The sequence below is a fragment of the Oncorhynchus clarkii genome, chromosome 17 (assembly GCF_045791955.1).
Source record: "Oncorhynchus clarkii lewisi isolate Uvic-CL-2024 chromosome 17, UVic_Ocla_1.0, whole genome shotgun sequence".
NCBI lineage: Eukaryota > Metazoa > Chordata > Actinopteri > Salmoniformes > Salmonidae > Oncorhynchus > Oncorhynchus clarkii.
Window position 1 is genome coordinate 58,478,189 of NC_092163.1, and position 22,217 is coordinate 58,500,405.

Here is a 22,217-nt window from a genome sequence, read left to right on the forward strand (position 1 = left end):
AAATCACAGTTTTTCTTACTTTTAATCCTACCCTGTGATGTCACAGAGAAGCACTTTATTCTTATATTTTTAACCACAGATCATAGAAACACGCTGTTTTCACATATGTCGACATTGGTATGGTGCTGGAGATAATGAATGAGGTTGAAAAGTGGCGGAGTTGTCCTTTAATACGATGAACAGGAATAACATTTATTCTCACGGGTGGCCAGAAAATAACTATATGTAAGCTACGCCCCTGAAAATAAGCCACGCCTCCTGAAAATATCCTAATTACACAAAGAATTACCCAGCTGCTGGGTCAAACCAGCATGAAAGTGAATGGGCGCATTTGAGTGGTAAGGGTAAAACTAGACCAAAGACTGGGTAATCCCAAATTTGGGTAATCCCAACAACCCAACTGGCTGGGTCAAAATAACCCAGTGTGTGTTCTGTCCAATATTTACCCAGCGTTGGGTTACCAAATAACCACATTTTTAACCCAGCTTTTTCTTGGTGTAGTGTTCACATTTCATCTAAATGTTGTAGCTACATAAAAATATTAAATAAACAATTTATTTGGGAAATATCCCGTCTTTGCTCTTTTCTTCATTAGAATCCTGATGATTTCAAGTTGTATTGGATTTGTTTTGATCTGTTAAGGCATTGAATACATGTTGTTTAGTGTATTTAGAAATGTTTTGTATGTTTAGTTTACTCTGTGAGAAGCAAGTTCTTTTAATGTTATATGTGATTTGGTTTATGTAGATACAACATTTCAATATTGTTTATACACAATGTTGCCAAAATCCTGATTTAATATCCATATTCATAATGAGTTTGCAGCATTTTTTTTTAGCAATCAGTAGAATGTTCACCACAAGTTTCTCAGAATTGCTTACCAGAAGTTTGCAAGTCTCTGCAAATTTGCCGCAACAGTTTGCCACAAAACTAATTTGCATGTGAAAATATGATCTTGCTGTAAATTTGTGTCAAATTGGGCCAAAGATTTGCCACAAATGTTTGTCAGAAGCCTGTCTCCCCACTCCCCACTAGGGATTTTTTCAGCAACCAATTGCACTGATCATTGAATATAGCAATGAACTATCTATGAGAGTTTTTTCTCCTGATGAAGAAAAACCTTGTGACACTGCCTATAAATATTTTGTGAAGATAATAGAGCGTAATCTGCTAATTTAGCTCATGGGATGATCAATCTCCGACTAGCTGTTGAACACTGTTTATAAAAATGAATGCACAGAAAATGTAATTATTCAACATTCATTAAGATATTTTTTATGTGCACACTGATTTGAGAAGCCGACAATATTTTACGTGTATTTGTTTGCTAAACATGTGAATATGTTCATGGGAGTAATATGGAATTATATTTAGGCAATATTACATTTTAAGGTCAAATACTTACATTGCTATACAAAAAGTAACAATTACACAGAGCCTATTCAGTGGAAACATAATTCATAAGCAGCTTAATTAAAGAACCGGGAAAAGATGCCACTGGGAAATAGGGTTTTCAGCAAAATAATTACCCTCTGTAAAATTGATCTCCTTTTCATTTGAACTGTGCTTATTCTCATCTTATAAACATTTTTATCTATCTCTCCATCTATTAAAATGTAAACATTGAAGGTACGTCTATTATAGAAGATATGCACAAACTCAAAAAACAGCTTTATTATCTCTCTATAAGGTAACAAAGTGGGGAAATAGGACAAAGACTTAAAAAAAGCAAGTGCAGCAAATACAACACAATGCTTGGTGGAAAATCCTTCCATTTCAATGACCAAACAATACTTGTTCAGCTGTGTCTTTGAAAAGCCCCATCTCTGTCAGTCAAGGGCCCCTAACACGCAGAATGATAGTAGCTACAGTATGGTAAAGTGGATCAAAGCATCTCCCTCCAATTGTCATGTGTCGCGCTATGGGCTCAACACTCACCACCGTTCTCCAAATGACACTCATCTGCATTTTTCAGAGATGGTTTCATTAACACCGGTGGAACAGAGATAGCAGGGAGAGATTGGGGGCCGCTCGCTAATCCCTGCCCGTCTCTGCCATTCATCAGTCAGATGCTGTAGCACGTTGATTAATTACTTACAAAAACATATCTCTGGGTAAAAGTGTGTCATAAATCTGAAGAAGTGTGAAAGCGCCCTGTCAAGGGAGATTTCTGCTATAATTTGTTATTTTAAACTACGGGGAGGCCTCATAAACTGACAAGCAAAGGGGTGGCTTGTTTGACATTACTTAAACATGGCAAATGCCAAGAGGTTGATGAGTCACCTTACTGTTTAATATAATATGTACACTCATAATGTATGTACTCACAGTTCTCATAGGAATCAGAATCATGAACACAGTGGGATTCCCTGGCCCAAGAACATTTGACAAGAATTTGAATTAGACAGACTCTCCCATTTCCTGGTAACAGTTATGCCAGCAGCCCCAAACCATGTGCTTTGTTAATTTCTGGGCAGCTGTCCCTGTGCTGTGCTGCCTGACCCGACCTGAACCACACAGAAGAGCAGCGCCAGAGTGAGGGCTGAGCCCAGACGGACTCCCTCTCAGAGCCTGGCACAGATGGCTGTGTCTGCTTGGCATGAAACCTGGGACCCTGTGGGCCACCCTGGCATGAACTGCATCCCAGCAGCACCGCCTGGGAGAAGGAAGAGGCCTCAGCTCACTGGGCGGGGCAGGTCTGGCATTGCACTGGGTGAGTCTGTGTGACAAAGCCCTCCTTAACTATGGGGGATATACAGTGCCTTGCAAAAGTATTCATCCCCCTTGGCGTTTTCTATTTTGTGGCATTACAATCTGTAATTTAAATTGATTTTTATTTGGATTTCATGTAATGGACCTACACAAAATAGTCCAAATTGGTGAAGTGAAATATAAAAAATTATAAAAATATAAAACGGAAAAGTGGTGTGTGCATATGTATTCACGCCTTTTGCTATGAAGCCCCTAAATAAGATCTGGTGCAACCAATCACCTTCAGAAGTCACATAATTAGTTAAATAAAGTCCACCTGTGTGCAATCTAAGTGTCACATGATCTGTCACATGATCTCAGTATATATACACCAGTTCTGAAAAGCCCCAGAGTCTGCAACACCACTAAGCAAGGGGCACCACCAAGCAAGCAGCACGTTGAAGATCAAGGAGCTCTCCAAACAGGTCAGGGACAAAGTTGTGGAGAAGTACAGATCAGGGTTGGGTTAAAAAAAAAATATCAGAAACTTTGAACATCCCACAGAGCACCATTAAATCCATTATTAAAACATGGAAAGAATATGGCACCACAACAAACCTGCCAAGAGAGGGTCGCCCACCAAAACTCACAGACCAGGCAAGGAGGGCATTAATCAGAGAGGCAGCAAAGAGACCAAAGATAACCCAGAAGGAGCTGCAAACCTCCACAGTGGAGATTGGAGTATCTGTCGATAGGACCATTTTAAGCCGCACACTGCAGGGAGCTGGGCATTACGTAAAAGTGGCCAGAAAAAAGCCATTGCTTAAAGAACTGCCAAAGGGGGCGGAGTTAGCCTGCAGAGTTCTGTCATACTATCCAGGTCTGTGCCCAAAACATTTCAGCTTCTACATTTTAAGAATCCACCTTCTGACCCCAGCTGTGCCCTGGACACCATATGTGGAATGATTGCCCCCCATCTGTCGTCAGAGCTCATACTGTTAGGTGACCTAACCTGGGACATGCTTAACACCAGGGCCTTCTTACAATCTAAGATGGATGCCCTCAATCTCACACAAATTATCAATGAACCTACCAGGTACAACCCCAAATCCGTAAACATGGGCACCCTCATAGATATTCCTTGACATTCCGTCAGTAGAGGATGCCTGGTTATTCTTTAAAAGTGCTTTCATCACCATCTTAAATAAGCATGCCCCATTCAAAAAATTAGAACCAAGAACAGATATAGCCCTTGCTTCACTCCAGACCTGACTGCCCTTGACCAACACAAAAACATCCTGTGGCGTACTGCATTAGCATCGAATAGCTCCCACGATATGCAACAACTTTTCAGGGAAGATAGCAACCAATATAGACAGTCAGTTAGGAAAGCAAAGGCTAGCCTTTTCAAATGGAAATTTGCATCCTGTAGCACAAACTACAAAAAGTTCTGGGACACTGAAAAGTCCATGGAGAACAAGAGCACCTCCTCCCAGCTAACCACTGCACTGAGGCTAGGAAATACTGTCACCACACCCACTGGCTCCAGGTCATCTACAAGTCTTTGCTAGGTAAGCCCGGCGTTATCTCAGCTCACTGGTCACCATAGCAGCACCCACCGATAGCACGCGCTCCAGCAGGTATATTTCACTGGTCACCCCCAAAGCCAATTCCTCATTTGGCTGCCTTTCCTTCCAGTTCTCTGCTGCCAATGACTGGAACAAATTGCAAAAATCACTGAAGCTGGAGACTCTTATCTCCCTCACTAACTTCAAGCACCAGCTGTCAGTGCAGCTCACAGATGACTGCACCTGTAAATAGCCCATCCAACTACCTCATCCCCATACTGTTATTTATTTTGTTGCTCCTTTGCAGCCCAGTATCTCTACTTGCACATTCATCTTCTGAACATCTATCACTCCAGTGTTTAATTGCTAAACTGTAATTATTTTTGCCACTACGGCCTATTTATTGCCTTACCTCCCTTATCTTACCTCATTTGCACACACTCTATATACACTTTTCTATTGTGTTATTTACTGTATGTTTGTTTATTCCATGTTGTTGTTTATGTCGGACTGCTTTGCTTTATCTTGGCCAGGTCGCAGTTGTAAATGAGAACTTGTTCTCAACTGGCCTACCTGGTTAAATAAAGGTGAAATAAATGTTTTTTTTTAAATAAACAAATAAGCAAATATGTTTGGTGGTTGCCAAAAGCCATGTGGGAGACTCTCCAAACATATGGAAGAAGGTACTCTGGTCAGATGAGTTTAAAATGAGCTTTTTGACCATCAAGGAAAACACTATGTCTGGCGCAAACTCAACACGTCTCATCACCCGAGAACCACATCCCCACAGTGAAGGATGGTGGTGGCAGCATCATGCTGTGGGGATGTTTTTCCATCGGCAGCGACTGGGAAACTGGTCAGAATTGAAGGAATGATGGCTGGAGCTAAATACAGGGAAATTCTTGAAGGAAACCTGTTTCAGTCTTCCAGAGATTTGAGACTGGGATGGAGGTTCACCTTCCAGCAGGACAATGACCCTAAGCATACTGCTAAAGCAACACTTGAGTGTTTTAAGGGGAAACATTTAAATGTCTTAGAATGGCCTAGTAAAAGCCCAAACCTCAATCCAATTGAGAATCTGTGGTATGACTTAAAGATTGCTGTACACCAGCGGAACCCATCCAACTTGAAGGAGCTGGAGTAGTTTTGCCTTGAAGAATGCACAACTGTATTTGGGGAGTTTCTCCCATTCTTCTCTGCAGATCCTCTCAAGGTTTGTCAGGTTTGGTGGGGAGTGTTGCAGCACAGCTATTTTCAGGTCTCTCAAGAGATGTTCGATAGGGTTCCTGTTCGGGCATTGGCTGGGCCACTCAAGGACATTCAGAGACTTGTCCCGAAGCCACTACTGGATTGTCTTACCTGTGTGCTTAGGGTCGTTATCCTGTTGGAAGGTGAAACTTCTCCCCAGTCTGAGGTCCTGAGCGCTCTGGAGCATGTTCTCAACAAGGGTCTCTCTGTACCTTGCTCCTTTCATCTCTACCTCGATCCTAATGTGTCTTCCAGTCCCAGCCACTGAAAAACATATGCTGCCACCACCAGGCTTCACATTAGGGATGGTGCCAGGTTTCCTCCAGATGTGACGCTTGGCATTCAGGCCAAAGAGTTCAATCTTGGTTTCATCAGACCAGAGAATGCTGTTTCTCATTGTCTGAGAGTCCTTTAGGTGCCTTTTGGCAAATTCTAAGCAGGCTGTCATGTTTCTTTTACTGAGGAATGACTTCTGTCTGGCTCTATCATAAAGGCCTGATTGGTGGAGTGCTGCAGATGTGGTTGTCCTTCTGGAAGGTTCTCCCATCTCTACAGAGGAACTCTGGAGCTCTGTAAGAGTGCCCATCAGGTTCTTGGTCACCTCCCTGACCGAGGCCCTTCTCCCCCGATTGCTCAGGTTGGCCAGCTCTAGGAAGAGCCTTGGTAGTTCCAAACTTCTTCCATTTAAGAATGATGGAGGCAACTGTGTTCTTGAGGACCGTCAAAGCTGCAGATCATTTTTGATACCCTTCCCCAGATCTGTGCCTCAACACAATCCTGTCTCGGAGCTCTACGAACATTTTTTTGTTCTGATATTCACTGTCAACTGTGGGACCTCATATAGACAGTTGTGTGCCTTTCCAAATCATGTGAAATCAATTGAATTGACCACATGTAGAAACAGCTCAAGGATGATCAATGGAAACAGGGTGCACCTGAGCTCAATTTAAAGTCTCATATCAAAGGGTCTGAATACTTATGTAAATAAGGTATTTCTGTTTTAAATGTTTAATACATTTGCAAACAGTTCTAAAAACCTTGTTACATTGTCATTATGGGGTATTGTGTATAGATTGATGGATAAAACAAATATTTATTCAATTTTAGAATAGGGCTGTAACATAACAAATTGTGGAAAAAGTCTGAATACTTTCCGAATGCACTGTATCTACCTCCATCACTCCAGTATCACTGCACATTGCAAATATGGTATTGGAACTGTATATTTCCTGTATATACTATACTTACTTAATTGTGTATTTCAAATTTCTTATTTTACTTTTTTTCTAGTAATAATGTACATTATTGAGTTTTGAGTTGAGCATGAAACTTGAACTTGAAACTGTCAACAGTTGCCAGTACCAAGCTCCTTCAGAGGCCCTGTGCGTCTGGTTGGTAAGACTCTTACTTCAGATAAAAGACACTGGAGAGAAGGATATGTGATATGGGCCAATCACTAGACCAGAGGTGCTCCTCTAACATTCAAAGCCTGAGTCCATTCCATTCTGATTCCACAGCAGCTAGGATTTGATGTATGAAAGACTGAGCTTAAAGAGAAGAGATGATCATGCTATTGCCATAATCATTGGACAATGTGAGAAAAATCCTCGGCTCCAATTCTTCATGACATAAATACTCTGAGACTATTCAACCCCATAATGCAGGGTGAGTACTTAATGTGCCATTGAAGTGCTATTAAAAAGTAAAACTGTAAAACTGATTCAACTCATTAAACTGTGAGTGACTACATACAATAGCAGGAAAACCCATAAACAGACATTCTTGTGTCAACACTGCAAATAAAATATATATGTATTTTACTATGTATGAACTGTCATCTGCTGCTATAACAACATTTGCTATGTTTACATACAGGAGTTCACACAACAGCCAAGTTCAGCGTGTCATCACCAAGGCACAAACTAAACAGATTTTCCTTTATAAAGAGGACACCTCTTTTGTCAGAGAGGATACCGCAAGGATGGGAGGCCATATAAAGACATCTGGTAGCTGCCAGTAGTTTTTGGAAGCATGCGACGTCATAGGTAGAGAGGGCCATAAATACATGAATAAACCATAGATAGCTTCTCCTCTGCCTCTGCAGTAGTGGAGTCAGCTGGCCAGACAGTTCAGCAGGTTAAAACATCTACAGAGGATCTACTGAGGTTGGAGATCAGGTGGGGCAGCCTATCAGCACATTGCCGCTCTATAGATTAAAGGAGTTCTTAATGGAAAGAGCAGCTCAAGGGCTCTTGAGTATCCTCGCCTCCTTGTGATCGGAGGTTTCAGCTCTAACAAGCCTCTTAATAATGTTTGCCTGATAAATCTATTTAGCCTTGGCCAATGCAATTCACTCTTGGCAGCTGTAATTAATTCAACAACTGACTACTAAGTTTATTAATCAATTATTGAACGCTTCTTTAGTGAATCCTCACCATCGTAGGTTCCACTCTCCAGCAGAAGGCCACTCCCCTCCAGGATACGGAAGTCTCCCACGCTGATGAAGTTGTAGTCCACACCCGGTACCTCCCTTTCTCTGGGTAGCCGCGTGGTGCCTGTTAATCACACAAACAAATACAAACATGAGCATATGAGAATGCAATAACAATTGAATATAGAATGAGCCCATGAACACTGATGCAAAGGGTAGGAAACATATGGAGGGAGGGCCTGTTTCGTGCTCACTGGTATCACAGATAGATCAAAGAAAAGGACATGGGGATTGTGTGATATTAGCATTAGGGGGTTCACAGCATTCTCTCATTAACAGGATGTCTGTTTCTGTCTTCTTATGCCAGCTTTAGTCCCTGAAAATGTCCCCCATAAGGCAATTACTGAGGGCACTGCTACATGCCAAGCCTCTATCTCACCTGCAGCATCATTTAGATGTCACACCAATATTGCTGCTACTGTAACTATTCCATTGTCAACTTGTTGAGGGAAACATGAAGATGAACTGTGCTTTGCTTTGAGGGTGCTGAGTATCTACTTGGGAGCAGAGTCTTTGAGCCCACTTTTAACTTTTTACCCCCAACACAGTCAATATAGTCATTCCATATGAATTGAATCACTTTCTCCTCCACCCATTTTAATTTGAATGAAATATTCCATACATGTTTGCTAATGGTAGAAGTGATGATACAGTTACTATTTGGACCTGAATGTCAAAACATTCAGGAGATGGAAGTGTTCAAAGTTGACCCATTTTGCATACTCCACCCTACCATCAGATATCCATGTCTTCATCAATGAAAAAACTGTTGAGTTTGATATAATTTGAAAGTTTACAAAGTTTACAAAACAGGGTTGTCAATCTATTTAATGATTAATAATATATATATAATAATAATAATAATAATAATAATAATAATAATATATAAAGGGAACACTAAAATAACACATCCTAGATCTGAATGAATGAAATATTCTTATTAAATACTTTTTTCTTTACATAGTTGAATGTGCTGACAACAAAATCACACAAAAATGATCAATGGAAATGAAATGTATCAACCCATGGAGGTCTGGATTTGGAGTCACACTCAAAATTAAAGTGGAAAACCACACTACAGGCTGATCCAACTTTGATGTAATGTCCTTAAAACAAGTCAAAATGAGGCTCAGTAGTGTGTGTGGCCTCCACGTGCCTGTATGACCTCCCTACAACGCCTGGGCATGCTCCTGATGAGGTGGCGGATGGTCTCCTGAGGGATCTCCTCCCAGACCTGGACTAAAGCATCCGCCAACTCCTGGACAGTCTGGATGGAGCGAGACATGATGTCCCAGATATGCTCAATTGGATTCAGGTCTGGGGAAGGGGCGGGCCAGTCCAAAGCATCAATGCCTTCCTCTTGCAGGAACTGCTGACACACTCCAGCCACATGAGGTCTAGCATTGTCTTGCATTAGGAGGAACCCAGGGCCAACCGCACCAGCATATGGTCTCACAAGGGGTCTGAGGATCTCATCTCAGTACCTAATGGCAGTCAGGCTACCTCTGGCGAGCACATAGAGGGCTGTGCGGCCCCCCAAAGAAATGCCACCCCACACCATGACTGACCCACCGCCAAACCGGTCATGCTGGAGGATGTTGCAGGCAGCAGAACGTTCTCCACGGCGTCTCCAGACTCTGTCACGTCTGTCACATGTGCTCAGTGTGAACCTGCTTTCATCTGTGAAGAGCACAGGGCGCCAGTGGCGAATTTGCCAATCTTGGTGTTCTCTGGCAAATGCCAAACGTCCTGCACGGTGTTGGGCTGTAAGCACAACCCCCACCTGTGCACGTCGGGCCCTCATACCACCCTCATGGAGTCTGTTTCTGACCGTTTGAGCAGACATATGCACATTTGTGGCCTGCTGGGGGTCATTTTGCAGGGCTCTGGCAGTGCTCCTCCTTCTCCTCCTTGCACAAAGGCGGAGGTAGCGGTCCTGCTGCTGGGTTGTTGCCCTCCTACGGTCTCCTCCACTACTCCTGATGTACTGGCCTGTCTCCTGGTAGCGCCTCCATGCTCTGGACACTACGCTGACAGACACAGCAAACCTTCTTGCCACAGCTTGCATTAATGTGCCATCCTGGATGAGCTGCACTACCTGAGCCACTTGTGTGGGTTGTAGACTCCGTCTCATGCTACCACTAGAGTGAAAGCACCGCCAGCATTCAAAAGTGACCAAAACATCAGCCAGGAAGCATAGGAACTGAGAAGGGGTCTGTGGTCACCACCTGCAGAACCACTCCTTTATTGAGGGTGTCTTGCTAATTGTTGTCTATTCCATTTGCACAACAGCATGTGAAAATTATTATCAATCAGTGTTGCTTCCTAAGTGGACAGTTTGATTTCACAGAAGTGTGATTGACTTGGAGTTATATTGTGTTGTTTAAGTGTTCCCTGGACACCCCTACTCATTCACAGGTTTTTTCTTTATTTTTACTATTTTCTACCTTGTATAATAATAGTGAAGACATCAAAACCATGAAATAACACATATGGAATCATCTAATAACCAAAAAAGTTTTAAACAAACCGAAATAGACTTTAGATTCTTCAAAGTAGCCATCCTTTGTCTTGATGACAGCTTTGCGCACTCTTGGCAATTTCCCAACCAGCCAAATGAGCAATGCTTTGCCATCAGTCTTGAAGGAGTTCCCACATATGCTGAGCACTTGTTGGCTGCTTTTCCTTCACTCTGCGGTCCAACTCATCCTAAACCATCTCAATTGGGTTGAGGTCAGGTGATTGTGGAGGCCAGGTCATCTGATGCAGCACTCCATCACTCTCCTTCTTGGTCAAATAGCCCTTACACAGCCTGGAGGTGTCCTTTTGTCCTGTTGAAAAACAAATGACAGACCCACTAAGCGCAAACACAATGGGATGGCGTATCACTGCAGCATGTTGTGGTAGCCATGCTGGTTAAGTGTGCCTTGAATTCTAAATAAATCACTGACAGTGTCACCAGCAAAGCCCCCCCAATCCATCACATGTCCTCCACCATGCTTCATGGTGGGAAGCACACATGCGGAGATCATCCATTCACCTACTCTTCGTCTCACAAAGGCATGAAGTTGGGACCAAAAATCTCAAATTTGGACTCATCAGACCAAAGGACAGGTTTCCACCGGTTTAATGTCCATTGCTCGTGTTTCTTTGCCCAAACAAGTCTCTTCTTCTTATTGGTGTCCTTTAGTAGTGGTTTCTTTGCAGCAATTCAACCATGAAGGCCTGATTCACGCAGTCTCCTCTGAACAGTTGATGTTGAGATGTGTCTGTTACTTGAACTCTGTAAAGCATTTATTTGGGCTGCAATCTGAGGTGCAGTTAACTCTAATCGTCTACAGCAGAGGTAACTCTGGTTCTTCCTTTCCTGTGGCGGTCTTCACAAGAGCCAGTTTCATCATAGCGCTTGATGGTTTTTGCGACTACACTTGAAGAAGCTTTAAAAGTTTTTGAAATGTTCTGTGTTGACTGACGTTCATGTCTTCAAGTAATGATGAACTGTCGTTTCTCTTTGCTTATGGCTCCCAAGCTTGGGGCTCCCGAGTGGTGTAGTGGTCTAAGGCACTGCATCTCAGTGCAAGAGGCACTACAGACCCTGGTTCAATTCCAGGCTGTATCACAACCGGCCGTGATTGGGAGTCACATAGGTTGGCCGGGGTCGGCCGTCATTGTAAATAAGAATTTGTTCATAACTGACTCGCCTAGCTAAATGAAGGTTACATATTATTTTTTTAAATAAACATTTAGCTGTTCTTGCCGTAAAAAGGACTTGGTCTTTTACCAAATAGGGCTATCTTCTGTATACCACCCATGCCTTGTCACAACACAACTGATTGGCTCAAACGCATTCATTTGTGAAATGTATTTCCTTCTTAACTTTTAACAATGCACACCTGTTCATTGAAATCTATTCCAGGTGACAACCTCATGAAGCTGGTTGAGAGTATGCCAAGAGTGTGCAAAGCTGTCATCAAGGCAAAGGGAATCTCAAATATGACATATATTTTGATTTGTTTAACACTTTTTTGGTTACTACATGATTCCATATGTGTTATTTCATAGTTTGATGTCTTCACTATTATTCTACAATGTAGAAAATAGGAAAAAACAAATAAAGACCCTGGAATGAGTAGGTGTGTCCAAACTTTTGACTGGTACTGTAAATACACTACCGTTCATAAGTTTGGGGTCACTTAGAAATGTCCTTCTTTTTGAAAGAAAAGCACATTTTTTGTCCAATAAAATAACATCAAATGGATCAGAAATACAGTGTTGACATTGTTGTAAATGTTGTAAATGACTATTGTAGCTGGAAACGGATTATTTTTTATGCAATATTTACATAGGTGTACAGAGGCCCATTATCAGCAACCATCACTCCGGTGTTCCAATGGCACGTTGTGATAGCTAATTCAAGTTGATAATTTTAAAAGGCTAGAAAACTCTTTTGCAATTTTGTTAGCACAGCTAAAAACTGTTGTTCTGATTGAAGAAGCAATAAAACTAGAGTAGTTATGTAACCTGGAGCATCAGCATTTGTGGGTTCGTTTACAGGCTCAAAAAGGCCAGAAACAAATAACTTTCTTCTGACACTCATCAGTCTGTTGAAGGCTATTCCATGTGCGAAATATGTCACTTTTTTACATCAATTATCAAAAAATGCATAAACTAAATTTTTTTCATGTTCATATACTATATTTTGTATCTTAGACCCTATTTTACATACTCTAAGGTGTTTGTGTTGTGCCCACCATCTGTGGAGACACAGCATACAAACTGGGTGTCATAATTTGGCTAATATATTTACTAAAATGTGAATTATATTGAAATGTCTACTTTTAAATGGTACAACAAAGACAGCTTCTACAACCAGGACATCACTGTTGAACAGCTAACCCTATCTGTCTCCCTGCACAGACCTGCACCTTAGTGACTATTTGCACCTAAGAGACTATTTGCACTCTCCACACATCCAACCCTTACACACAAGCACACACACCACAACCTTCCACAAACAAACACACAGAAACACACACACACCACAACCACCCATAAACAAACAAACACACACACACACACACACACACACCCCAACCACCCAAACACACACACACATACACACAGCAGAGGAGCTATTGTAATGGCCAGAGTGGAATAAATGGAATGGTATCAAACATATAGAAACCATGTTTGACTCTGATCCATTTATTCCATTCCAGCCATTACAATGAGCAGGACCTCCTATAGCTCCTCCCACCAGCCTCCACTGACACACACACACACACACACACACACACACACATATCCACAGGCAACAATGCTGTTATATTATACCTACAGTATCAGATTTCTACTCTGTTAGCAAGTGATAGCTAGTGATAGCTAGAGATAGTGATTCACAAGCTCAACCTATTTGAAATATCGCCAACACCTGGCATCGTTTGCCAGCCAGATTCAAAAACTTGAAAACCCCATTAGAAGAAAAAAAAGCTTGAAAACCCCATTAGATTTTTTCCTAAAGTTTAGGGGGACCATAATTCATGATGATTATTATTTTAGTTCGTTTTGCAGTCAAATAAAATAGTTTCTGTATAGTTTTAGTTTTCTAAAACTGTTTTGTTAATTATTTTATATCAGTTTATAAAATCGTTTTTTCATGATTAGTTTTCGTTTTCATTTATTATAATAATCTTGATTCACATGGTCACGCTCATCTGAAGCAAGCACTTCTCCCTCAGCAGTGTAACTCTTGGCAATGTGTGTGTGTGTGCTTCTGTGTGTGTGTGTTTGTACAGTATGTGTGTGTGAGAGAGATAATGAGAATGAATGAACATGTGTCTACCTTGGACCCAAATTGGCACTCCATCAAGTCGTTCATAATCTCTCCCTTTCATATACTGCAGTCCTACTTTTTTAAGACCTGGCTAGCATCGATGCCACAGACACAGATAAAGAGTCACGCCTCAGCAGGGACATCAGAGGCGGTTTCACTCAGAAAAATAGGACCAGAAATATAACATGGCATTTTTTTGCATTATTTCATCTTGGCACTTGAAAATGCCACTGGGATTCGTGTGTCAAATACAGAGGGGAAAAAGTATTGCAAAAATGAGGAGCCTCAGTGCTTTTGTGGCCATAGCATTTACTTTGAAGAAGAGAAAATGGGTTAAAGATACATTTTTTATAAGTGTGCAGGAATTTAAAACAGCTTATTCAAGAACTGTCCCACTGGGCACACACTGGTTGACTGAATGTTGTTTCCACGTCATTTCAATTAAATTGCATTGAACCAACGTGGAATAGATGTTGAATTGGCGTCTGTATCCAGTAGGGTATTACGTGAAAACACAAATTCAGGAAAATCATGTAATTCAAGGCCATGGCATGTCTCTTATAAAGATCTCAGAATAAAACATAATTTTGCGTGGCACTGAACTATATTCATGCCAAAAACTAAACTCAATGCTATTATGTCACCAAGAGCACATTCAGCAGAGCCAGTTGCAGGCTAACTGATGCCACACACTGGCGGGGTGCAGTACTGCACCCCCCTCTCACCCTCTACATAAGCCAGCAGAAAAAGAGAGTGCAGTTGAGAGGGGGACTCAGGAGGCTGTGTCTCCTCAGGGAAGGGAAGTCGTACTGGGACTGAGTGCGACCAAGGGCCCTTTTCCCTCTCGGAGACTGCCTCCCATCTTTGTCCCCTTATGAGCTCTTAAGAGCTTCCTGCTGCGCCTTTGTTATATTGGAGGATGTGGAGGCAGTCTGAGGCAGTCTGAGGTCCAATGAAGGAGACTCAGGGATTACCATGGCATGCGGTAAGGTCCTGTGAGCACTCTTTCTCTCTTTCTTTCTCCCACTCTCTCTCGCTCCCCTCCTGATTGTCCCATCTTTCATTGCCCTCACAGAGCCCATAATACTGCTGTGACATGGTCACGCCAAGGGGAGTGGGTAATGTTTGGGTTTTATAACAGAGCATCATCTTTATTATCATCCCAAAGTGATAGAAAGCTAGCTCTCAAAAGCACAAGGACAGAGAAGCCTTCCAGGACTGTATACTACACAGATGCAAAGGACAGATAGATAGATGTTTCTGACCAACAGCACTTAGAGCTGTGGAACTAGGTCATTGGCACAGTGACATGGGAGCACACCACATTTACTACCATCCCATAAACCAACACAAAAGGTATGATGGTTTGTGTGGTAGCAGTGTATTCTCGATGCTGGAAGTATAGACATGAATAAAATGCATGTTTGAGTGAGGCTTGTTGATCTCGGACTTCTATTAATCTCAGCATATTGAATTAAAACAGATTCAGAGTAAAAGAGAGAAAGAGAGAGGGGTAGAGAGGGAGTGAAAGAAAGAGATATGGAAGGCAAGAATGTCAGAAACAGAGAGACGGAAATGGGCTAAAAGATAGAGAGAGTGATGAAGAGTCATTCAGTCTTTCTGTTTCAGTCACTCCAGTCACTCACTCATTAAGACAGTATTTCACAGATGGATTCACAGTCATGCGGTGAGGCCAGAGTAGCTGATGGATGGTGGATTGCAGCTCTGCGATCTAGAACCTTAACTGTAGGACTGGGAGAAATCTAAAAAAAGATACTGTAAACGTGTGGAGGAAGACGAGTAGATCCCTGAAATAGACATTTAATTCTGCAATTAACGATTGTCGCCATCCGCTAATAAGTCTGTAAAATCCCATATAGCCATGAGATGAGTTCTAAGGAGCTACTGTATGTCCATCCCCTGAGAGATCTGGCAGGTTAGCCTCTGGAGAAAGCACACCAACAGAGAGACACAGTGAATTCTATTACAGCACAACATAAAACATTCAGCACTGATAGAATGATGCACTTACTAACTCAACCTTTAAAGTGAGAAAGAACAGTTTTCACTGCCAGGTAAAGTAAGAAAGACGAAGTAAGTATTCAAACTAGGAGCACAGACTGGAGAAACTGTCAGGCACAAACAGGTGTACAGTGCCTTGCAAAAGTATTAATTCCCCTTGGCGTTTTTTCCTATTTTGTTGCATTACAACCTGTAATTTAAATGGATTTTTATTTGGATAACATGTAATGGACATCCACAAAATAGTCCAAATTGGTGAAGTGAAATGAAAAAATGACTTATTTAAAATTTTAAAAAAGTTGTGGAGAAGTACAGATCAGGGTTGGGTTAAAAAAAGGACCAGAAACTTTTAACATCCCACAGAGCACCATTAAATTCATTATTAAGAATATGGCACCACAACAAACCTGCCAAGAGAGGGCCGCCCACCAAATATCACGGACCAGGCAAGGAGGGCATTAATCAGAGAGGCAACAAAGAGACCAAAGATAACCCTGAAGGAGCTGAAAACCTCCACAGCGGAGATTGGAGTATCTGTCCATAGGACCACTTTAAGCCGTACACTCCACAGAGCTGGGCTTTACGTAAGCCGTACACTCCACAGAGCTGGTCTTTACAGAAGCCGTACACTCCACAGAGCTGGGCTTTACGGAAGCCGTACACTCCACAGAGCTGGTCTTTACAGAAGCCGTACACTCCACAGAGCTGGGCTTTACGGAAGCCGTACACTCCACAGAGCTGGGCTTTACAGAAGAATGGCCAGAAAAAAGCATTGCATAAAGAAAAAAATAATGGCATGTGAGACTCTCCAAGCATGTGGAAGAAGGTACTCTGGTCAGATGAGACAAAAATGTAGCTTTTTGGCCATCAAAGAAACCGCTATGTCTGGCGTAAATCCAACACCTCTCATCACCCCATGAACATCATCGCCACAGTGAAGGATGGTGGTGGCAGCATCGTGCTGTGGGGATGTTTTTCATCGGTAAGGACTGGGAAACTGGTCAGAATTGAAGGAATGATGAATGTTGCTAAATACAGGGAAATTCTTGAGGGAAACCTGTTTCAATCTTCCAGAGATTTGAGACTGGGACGGAGGTTCACCTTCCAGCAGGACAATGACCCTAAGCATACTGCTAAAGCAACACTTGAGTGGTTTAAGGGGAAACATTTAAATGTCTTGAAATGGCCTAGTCAAAGCTGAGACCTCAATCCAATTGAAAATCTGTGGTATGACTTAAAGATTGCTGTACACCAGAGGAACCCTTCCAACTTGAAGGAGCTGGAGCAGTTTTGCCTTGAAGAATGGGCAAAAATCCCAGTGGCTAGATGTGCCAAGCTTATAGAGACATACCCCAAGAGGTGTTCAGCTGTAATTGCTGCAAAAGGTGGCTCTAAAAAGTATTGACTTTGGAGGGGGGTGAATAGTTATGCACGCTCATGTTTTCTGTTAAAAAAAAAATTATTATTTCTTGTTTGTTTCACAATAAAACATATTTTGCATCTTCAAAGTGGTAGGCATGTTGTGTAAATCAAATGATACAAACCCCACAAAAATCTATTTTAATTCCAGGTTGTTAGGCAACAAAATAAGAAAAATGCCAAGGGGGGTGAATACTTTTGCAAGCCACTGTACTTACATTGACTGTCCAAGAGAAGGCAGAAATCTTCAACTCACATATGATCGAAAGTGGTTGAGAGAAGGGATTGATTGATAGTGGGAAAAATATTCCTCCTTTCCAAAAATGTAAATATACATGAGAGGTAAAATGTCCCACTTCTGCCTACAATTCCCCACTCTACAAGACAGAGTATCTTCCAGCCCTGTGGGGGAGAGCAGGGAGCCTATCGCTGTGTTTGTGACAGTGCCATGCAGAACAGTCTGTCATAGCCGGAGGAACAGTGGGACTGTGTGTGAATAAAAACCTGAAGTATGCTCAAACATGTTGCTGTTCTTATTAGAGATGGTCCTTCTTTGGGAAAATGAAATGGTAAATATTATGCTCTAAATGTTGTCACATAATGTGTGTTAATAATGACATAATTACTACATCATTTGGAGATAAGGTCTCTGTTCTCCATGAATGTTCATCCTGTCTTCTATCAGAACCGCATTCCTTTCCTACTCTTAGCACACATCTATTATGACCATTGAGGAGAGGATAGCACGTCTATATCTATTCTTAACTGAAGGCTCTAACGGTCATTCAGACTAAAGTTATTGCAAATTGAGAGTAATTCTCATTGAAAGTAATTCAGATTGAAGGTAATTCAGATTGAAGGTAATTCAGATTAAAAGTAATTCAGATTGAAGGTAATTCAGATTGAAAGTAATTAGGATTGAACGTAATTTGCAGATTGAATGTTTCAATAACACACATCTTGCACCACTCAGAGTAAAAGCTTTTGTATAAAAGACCACAATCACAGTCGCAATTTGGAGCAACATCTGGGTTTATGAGGATTTCTTAGTTTTTGCTGTCATTGTGAGCTTTAGGTGTGTGTGCGAGACCTGGCTCGGTGAAGTGTGTTGTGTGAGGGGTGGTGTGAGGTGTGGTGTGAGGGGTGGTGTGAGGGAGGGTGTTGTAAGGGGTGGTGTGAAGGGTGGTGTAAGGGGTGCGTATGAGGGATGGTGTGACGGGTGGTGTGAGGGGTCCGTGTGAGGGGTGGTGTGAGGGGTCCGTGTGAGGGGTGGTGTTAGGGGTGGTGTGAGGGTTGGTGTTAGGGGTGGTGTGAGGGGTCCGTGTTAGGGGTGGTGTTAGGGGTCCGTGTGAGGGGTGGTGTGAGGGTTGGTGTGAGGGGTGGTGTTAGGCATCTGTGTGAGGGGTGGTGTTAGGGGTGATGTTAGTCGTTAGTGTGAGAGGTGGTGTTAGGGGTGGTGTTAGGCGTCCGTGTGAGGGTTGGTGTTAGGGGTGGTGTTAGGGGGTGGTGTGAGGGTTGGTGTGAGGGGTGGTGTTAGGGGTGGTGTTAGGGGGTGGTGTGAGGGTTGGTGTGAGGGGTGGTGTTAGGGGTGGTGTGAGGGGTCCGTGTGCGGGGTGTTGTGAGGGGTGCCTCTTAAATGTCACCCTATCCCCTCTAGTGCATTACATTTGACCATGGTCTGCATAGGGCTCTGGTCAAAAGTAGTGCACTAGGAGATAGGGTACCATTTCACATGCGGCCTAGGAGCAGAGGTTGAGGAGACTTACAGGGGATGGTGCGCAGGTAGAGGTTGTCTCGGATGACCTGCTGCAGCTTGTGATCCAACGAGCCCTTCTGGAACTGCAGGCTTAGGTAGTGGCGCAGGTCTGTGTTCAGAACCTTCCCTGAGCAGACAGAGACACACAGTGTTATTACAGGGCCAGTGTACTAGAGTTAGTGTCAAGAGGTTAGAGGTCAAACAAGAGGTTATAGGTCAAACAATATGCCTTCCCTTTCCATCCGTCACTCCTGTGAAGACACCTCATCTACACAATAAAACTGACAACAAAAAGGTTTTATATAATATGCATACAATGATAGACACTCACCGCAACAATGACAACCAAGCATAGGCCAAAAGCTTATATTCCAAAGGAACTGTGAAGTCTCAATGCAAAAATTTGAGTGAGAGGTTTTAACGTAAAACTCTCAGGAGCATCTCCTAACCAACCCCCCAATGACTTTGTAAAAACATAGGAAGTTCACAAAGTTTGAGAGGAGACAGGAACTTGAGAGTCATCCTGTGAAAGCAGGTGAAAGTTTGCTGAGAGTCGGAAAAGATGAAGAGGAGAAAGAAAAGAAAGAGTGGAGAGAGAAGGAAGACCAGATTTTCAGTGTCTTGGATGTGAGCCTAGTCCCCTGGCTGACAGTGGGGGGGAAAGTGGCTTTGAAATGGCTCGACTGGCGCTGAGCTTCAGTAATCATCATGTTCCCTCTCTCTCCTCTCTACTCTCTGCCGAGCGGACAAAACTCTGCTTAACACAACTCTGTATGCATGGCTATGAATACTAATACATCCTTTCAGAAAGGAACAGCCCCCTACAGTAGATATAGCTGGTGATACAATGGGGATGCAGCGTAGGGTGTAATATACTGAACAAAAATAAAACATGTATTTTAACATGCGCCGAATACAACAAGTAGATCTTACAGTGAAATGCTTACTCACAGTGGCTTGCAAAAGTATTCACCCTGTCATGACGCTAGCCCTTTCAGTGATTTGGCTAGCAGAGATGTGAACCAACCCATTTTCTACATTTATATAAGAGCCCCCGTGACCCAATTCACGTTGAACTAAGCAAACCCCAGCGTGAGCTGTGGTGGCAAAAAGTTGAATATCCACTCTGCATAACAAATAGTCAAACAAGTTCCGAATTCCGTGAGGATTTGTCCTCACTTTTAAAAGGGCTAATTCTAATGTCAACCATACAGGCCAGGAAACATGGGAGCTTGCTCTCCACGTGAAATGGTATGATCACTCAAGAAGAAGTGAGTCCTAGATGATAGCCTTACAGACTGCAGCTGGAAAGGTATCAAATCTAGTACGAGAACACTGACCGACGTGGACCAATCTCCAGAGTGAGATGAACCTCTCAGACCATGTGAACTTCTCACACAACAACCGGGAAGATTCCACAAAGGACAGGGCAACATCAACAGGGCAAACCAGAGCATCACATCACCAGCTTCACGTAAATACAATGCATTGCTTTTCCGAATGAGCGATCATTAGTGGCATATGTATTTATGTGAGAATAGCTTCCCAGGTCCGATAAAGACCAATGTTCCTTAGTCTTCCTTCCAAAATCCCCTTCTCTTCACTCTGAATCTATAGTGTTATAACCTAACTGTTTTTGTTTAGTCCACTATGGATGGTATAATGTTATTATGTATTGTATATTCTGTAATTGTTTAATTAGCTAGTAAATAAATAACTGAGCCAATTGGTGTATGGATGATTTATAGTAAAGCCTGGGTTCGTGCAGATAACCAATAATTTACGACATTCAGATGAGACTGACGAAGGTAATAATAATAATTAATTAATAGATGACTAATTGATCAGATATTAAAGTATCTGAAGAGTTATATTCAGAAAATTCTAACTTTGTAATATGAACATTTTCCGTGGTGCCCCGACTTCCTAGTTAATTACATTTACATGATTAGTTTAATCATGTAATAATAAATACAGAGAATTGATTTGATAAAATAACAGTCTTCACCTTTAATGATACTAAAGACACGACAACGCCCCTTGGCATTTTTCCTATTTTGTTGCCTTACAACCTCATAATTTGAGATGCAAAATATGTTTTATTGTGAAACAAACAAGAAACAAACCCCTCCAAAGTCAATACTTTATAGAGACACCTTTTGCAGCAATTATGTCTCCATAAGCTTGGCACATCTCACCACTGGGATTTTTGCCCATTCTTCAAGGCAAAACTTCTCCAGCTCCTTCAAGTTGGATGGGTTCCTCTGGTGTACAGCAATCTTTAAGTCATTCCGCAGATTCTCAATTGGATTGAGGTCTGGGCTTTGACTAGGCCATTCCAAGACATTTAAATGTTTCCCCTTAAACCACTCAATTGTTGCTTTAGCAGTATGCTTAGGGTCCTGCTGCATTGTCCTGCTGGAAGGTGAACCTCTGTCCCAGTCTCAAATCTCTGGAAGACTGAAACAGGTTTCCCTCAAGAATTTCCCTGTATTTAGCGCCATCATGCCTTCACTGACCAGTTTCCCAGTCCTTGCCGATGAAAAACATCCCCACAGCATGATGCTGCCATGGGTGTTCTCGGGGTGATGAGAGGTGTTGGGTTTACGCCAGACATAGCATTTTCCTTGATGGCCAAAAAGCTCAATTTAGTCTCATCTGACCAGTACCTTGTTCCATATTTTTGGAGAGTCTCAAATATGCCTTTTGGCGAAACACCAATGTTTTTGCTTATTTTTTTCTTTAAGCAATGGCTTTTTTTCTGGCCACTCTTCGTAAAACCCAGCTCTGTGGAGTCTACAGCTTAAAGTGGTCCTATGGACAGATATTCCAATCTCCGTTGTGGAGGTTTTCAGCTCCTTCTGGGTTATCTTTGGTCTCTTTGTTGCCTCTCTGATTAATGCCTTCCTTGAATGGTCTGTGTGTTTTGGTGGGCGGCCCTCTCTTAGCAGGTTCGTTGTGGTGCCATATTCTTTCCATTTTTTAATAATGGATTTAATGGTGCTCTGTGGGATGTTCAAAGGTTCTGATATTTTTTTAAATAATCCAACCCTGATCTGTACTTCTACACAACTTCTGCTTGGTCTTCATGGTGCCGCTTGTTTGGTGGTGCCCCTTGCTTAGTGGTGTTGCAGACTCTGGGGCCTTTCAGAACAGGTGTACTGTATATATACTGAGATCATGTGAGAG

At 42.3% G+C, this 22,217-nt stretch overlaps 1 protein-coding gene across 1 annotated transcript in view; it reads right to left on the reverse strand.

The window, feature by feature from the left end:
- Positions 1-22,217, reverse strand: part of LOC139371185 (membrane-associated guanylate kinase, WW and PDZ domain-containing protein 3-like) — a 169,384-nt gene that overhangs the window by 36,574 nt on the left and 110,593 nt on the right. Inside the window, exons 3-4 of the mRNA XM_071111351.1 lie at positions 19,039-19,155; positions 7,943-8,062 (exon numbers count right to left, since the gene is read on the reverse strand). Coding sequence (XP_070967452.1) covers positions 7,943-8,062; positions 19,039-19,155 — 237 coding nt within the window. The remainder of the gene's footprint in view (positions 1-7,942; positions 8,063-19,038; positions 19,156-22,217) is intronic.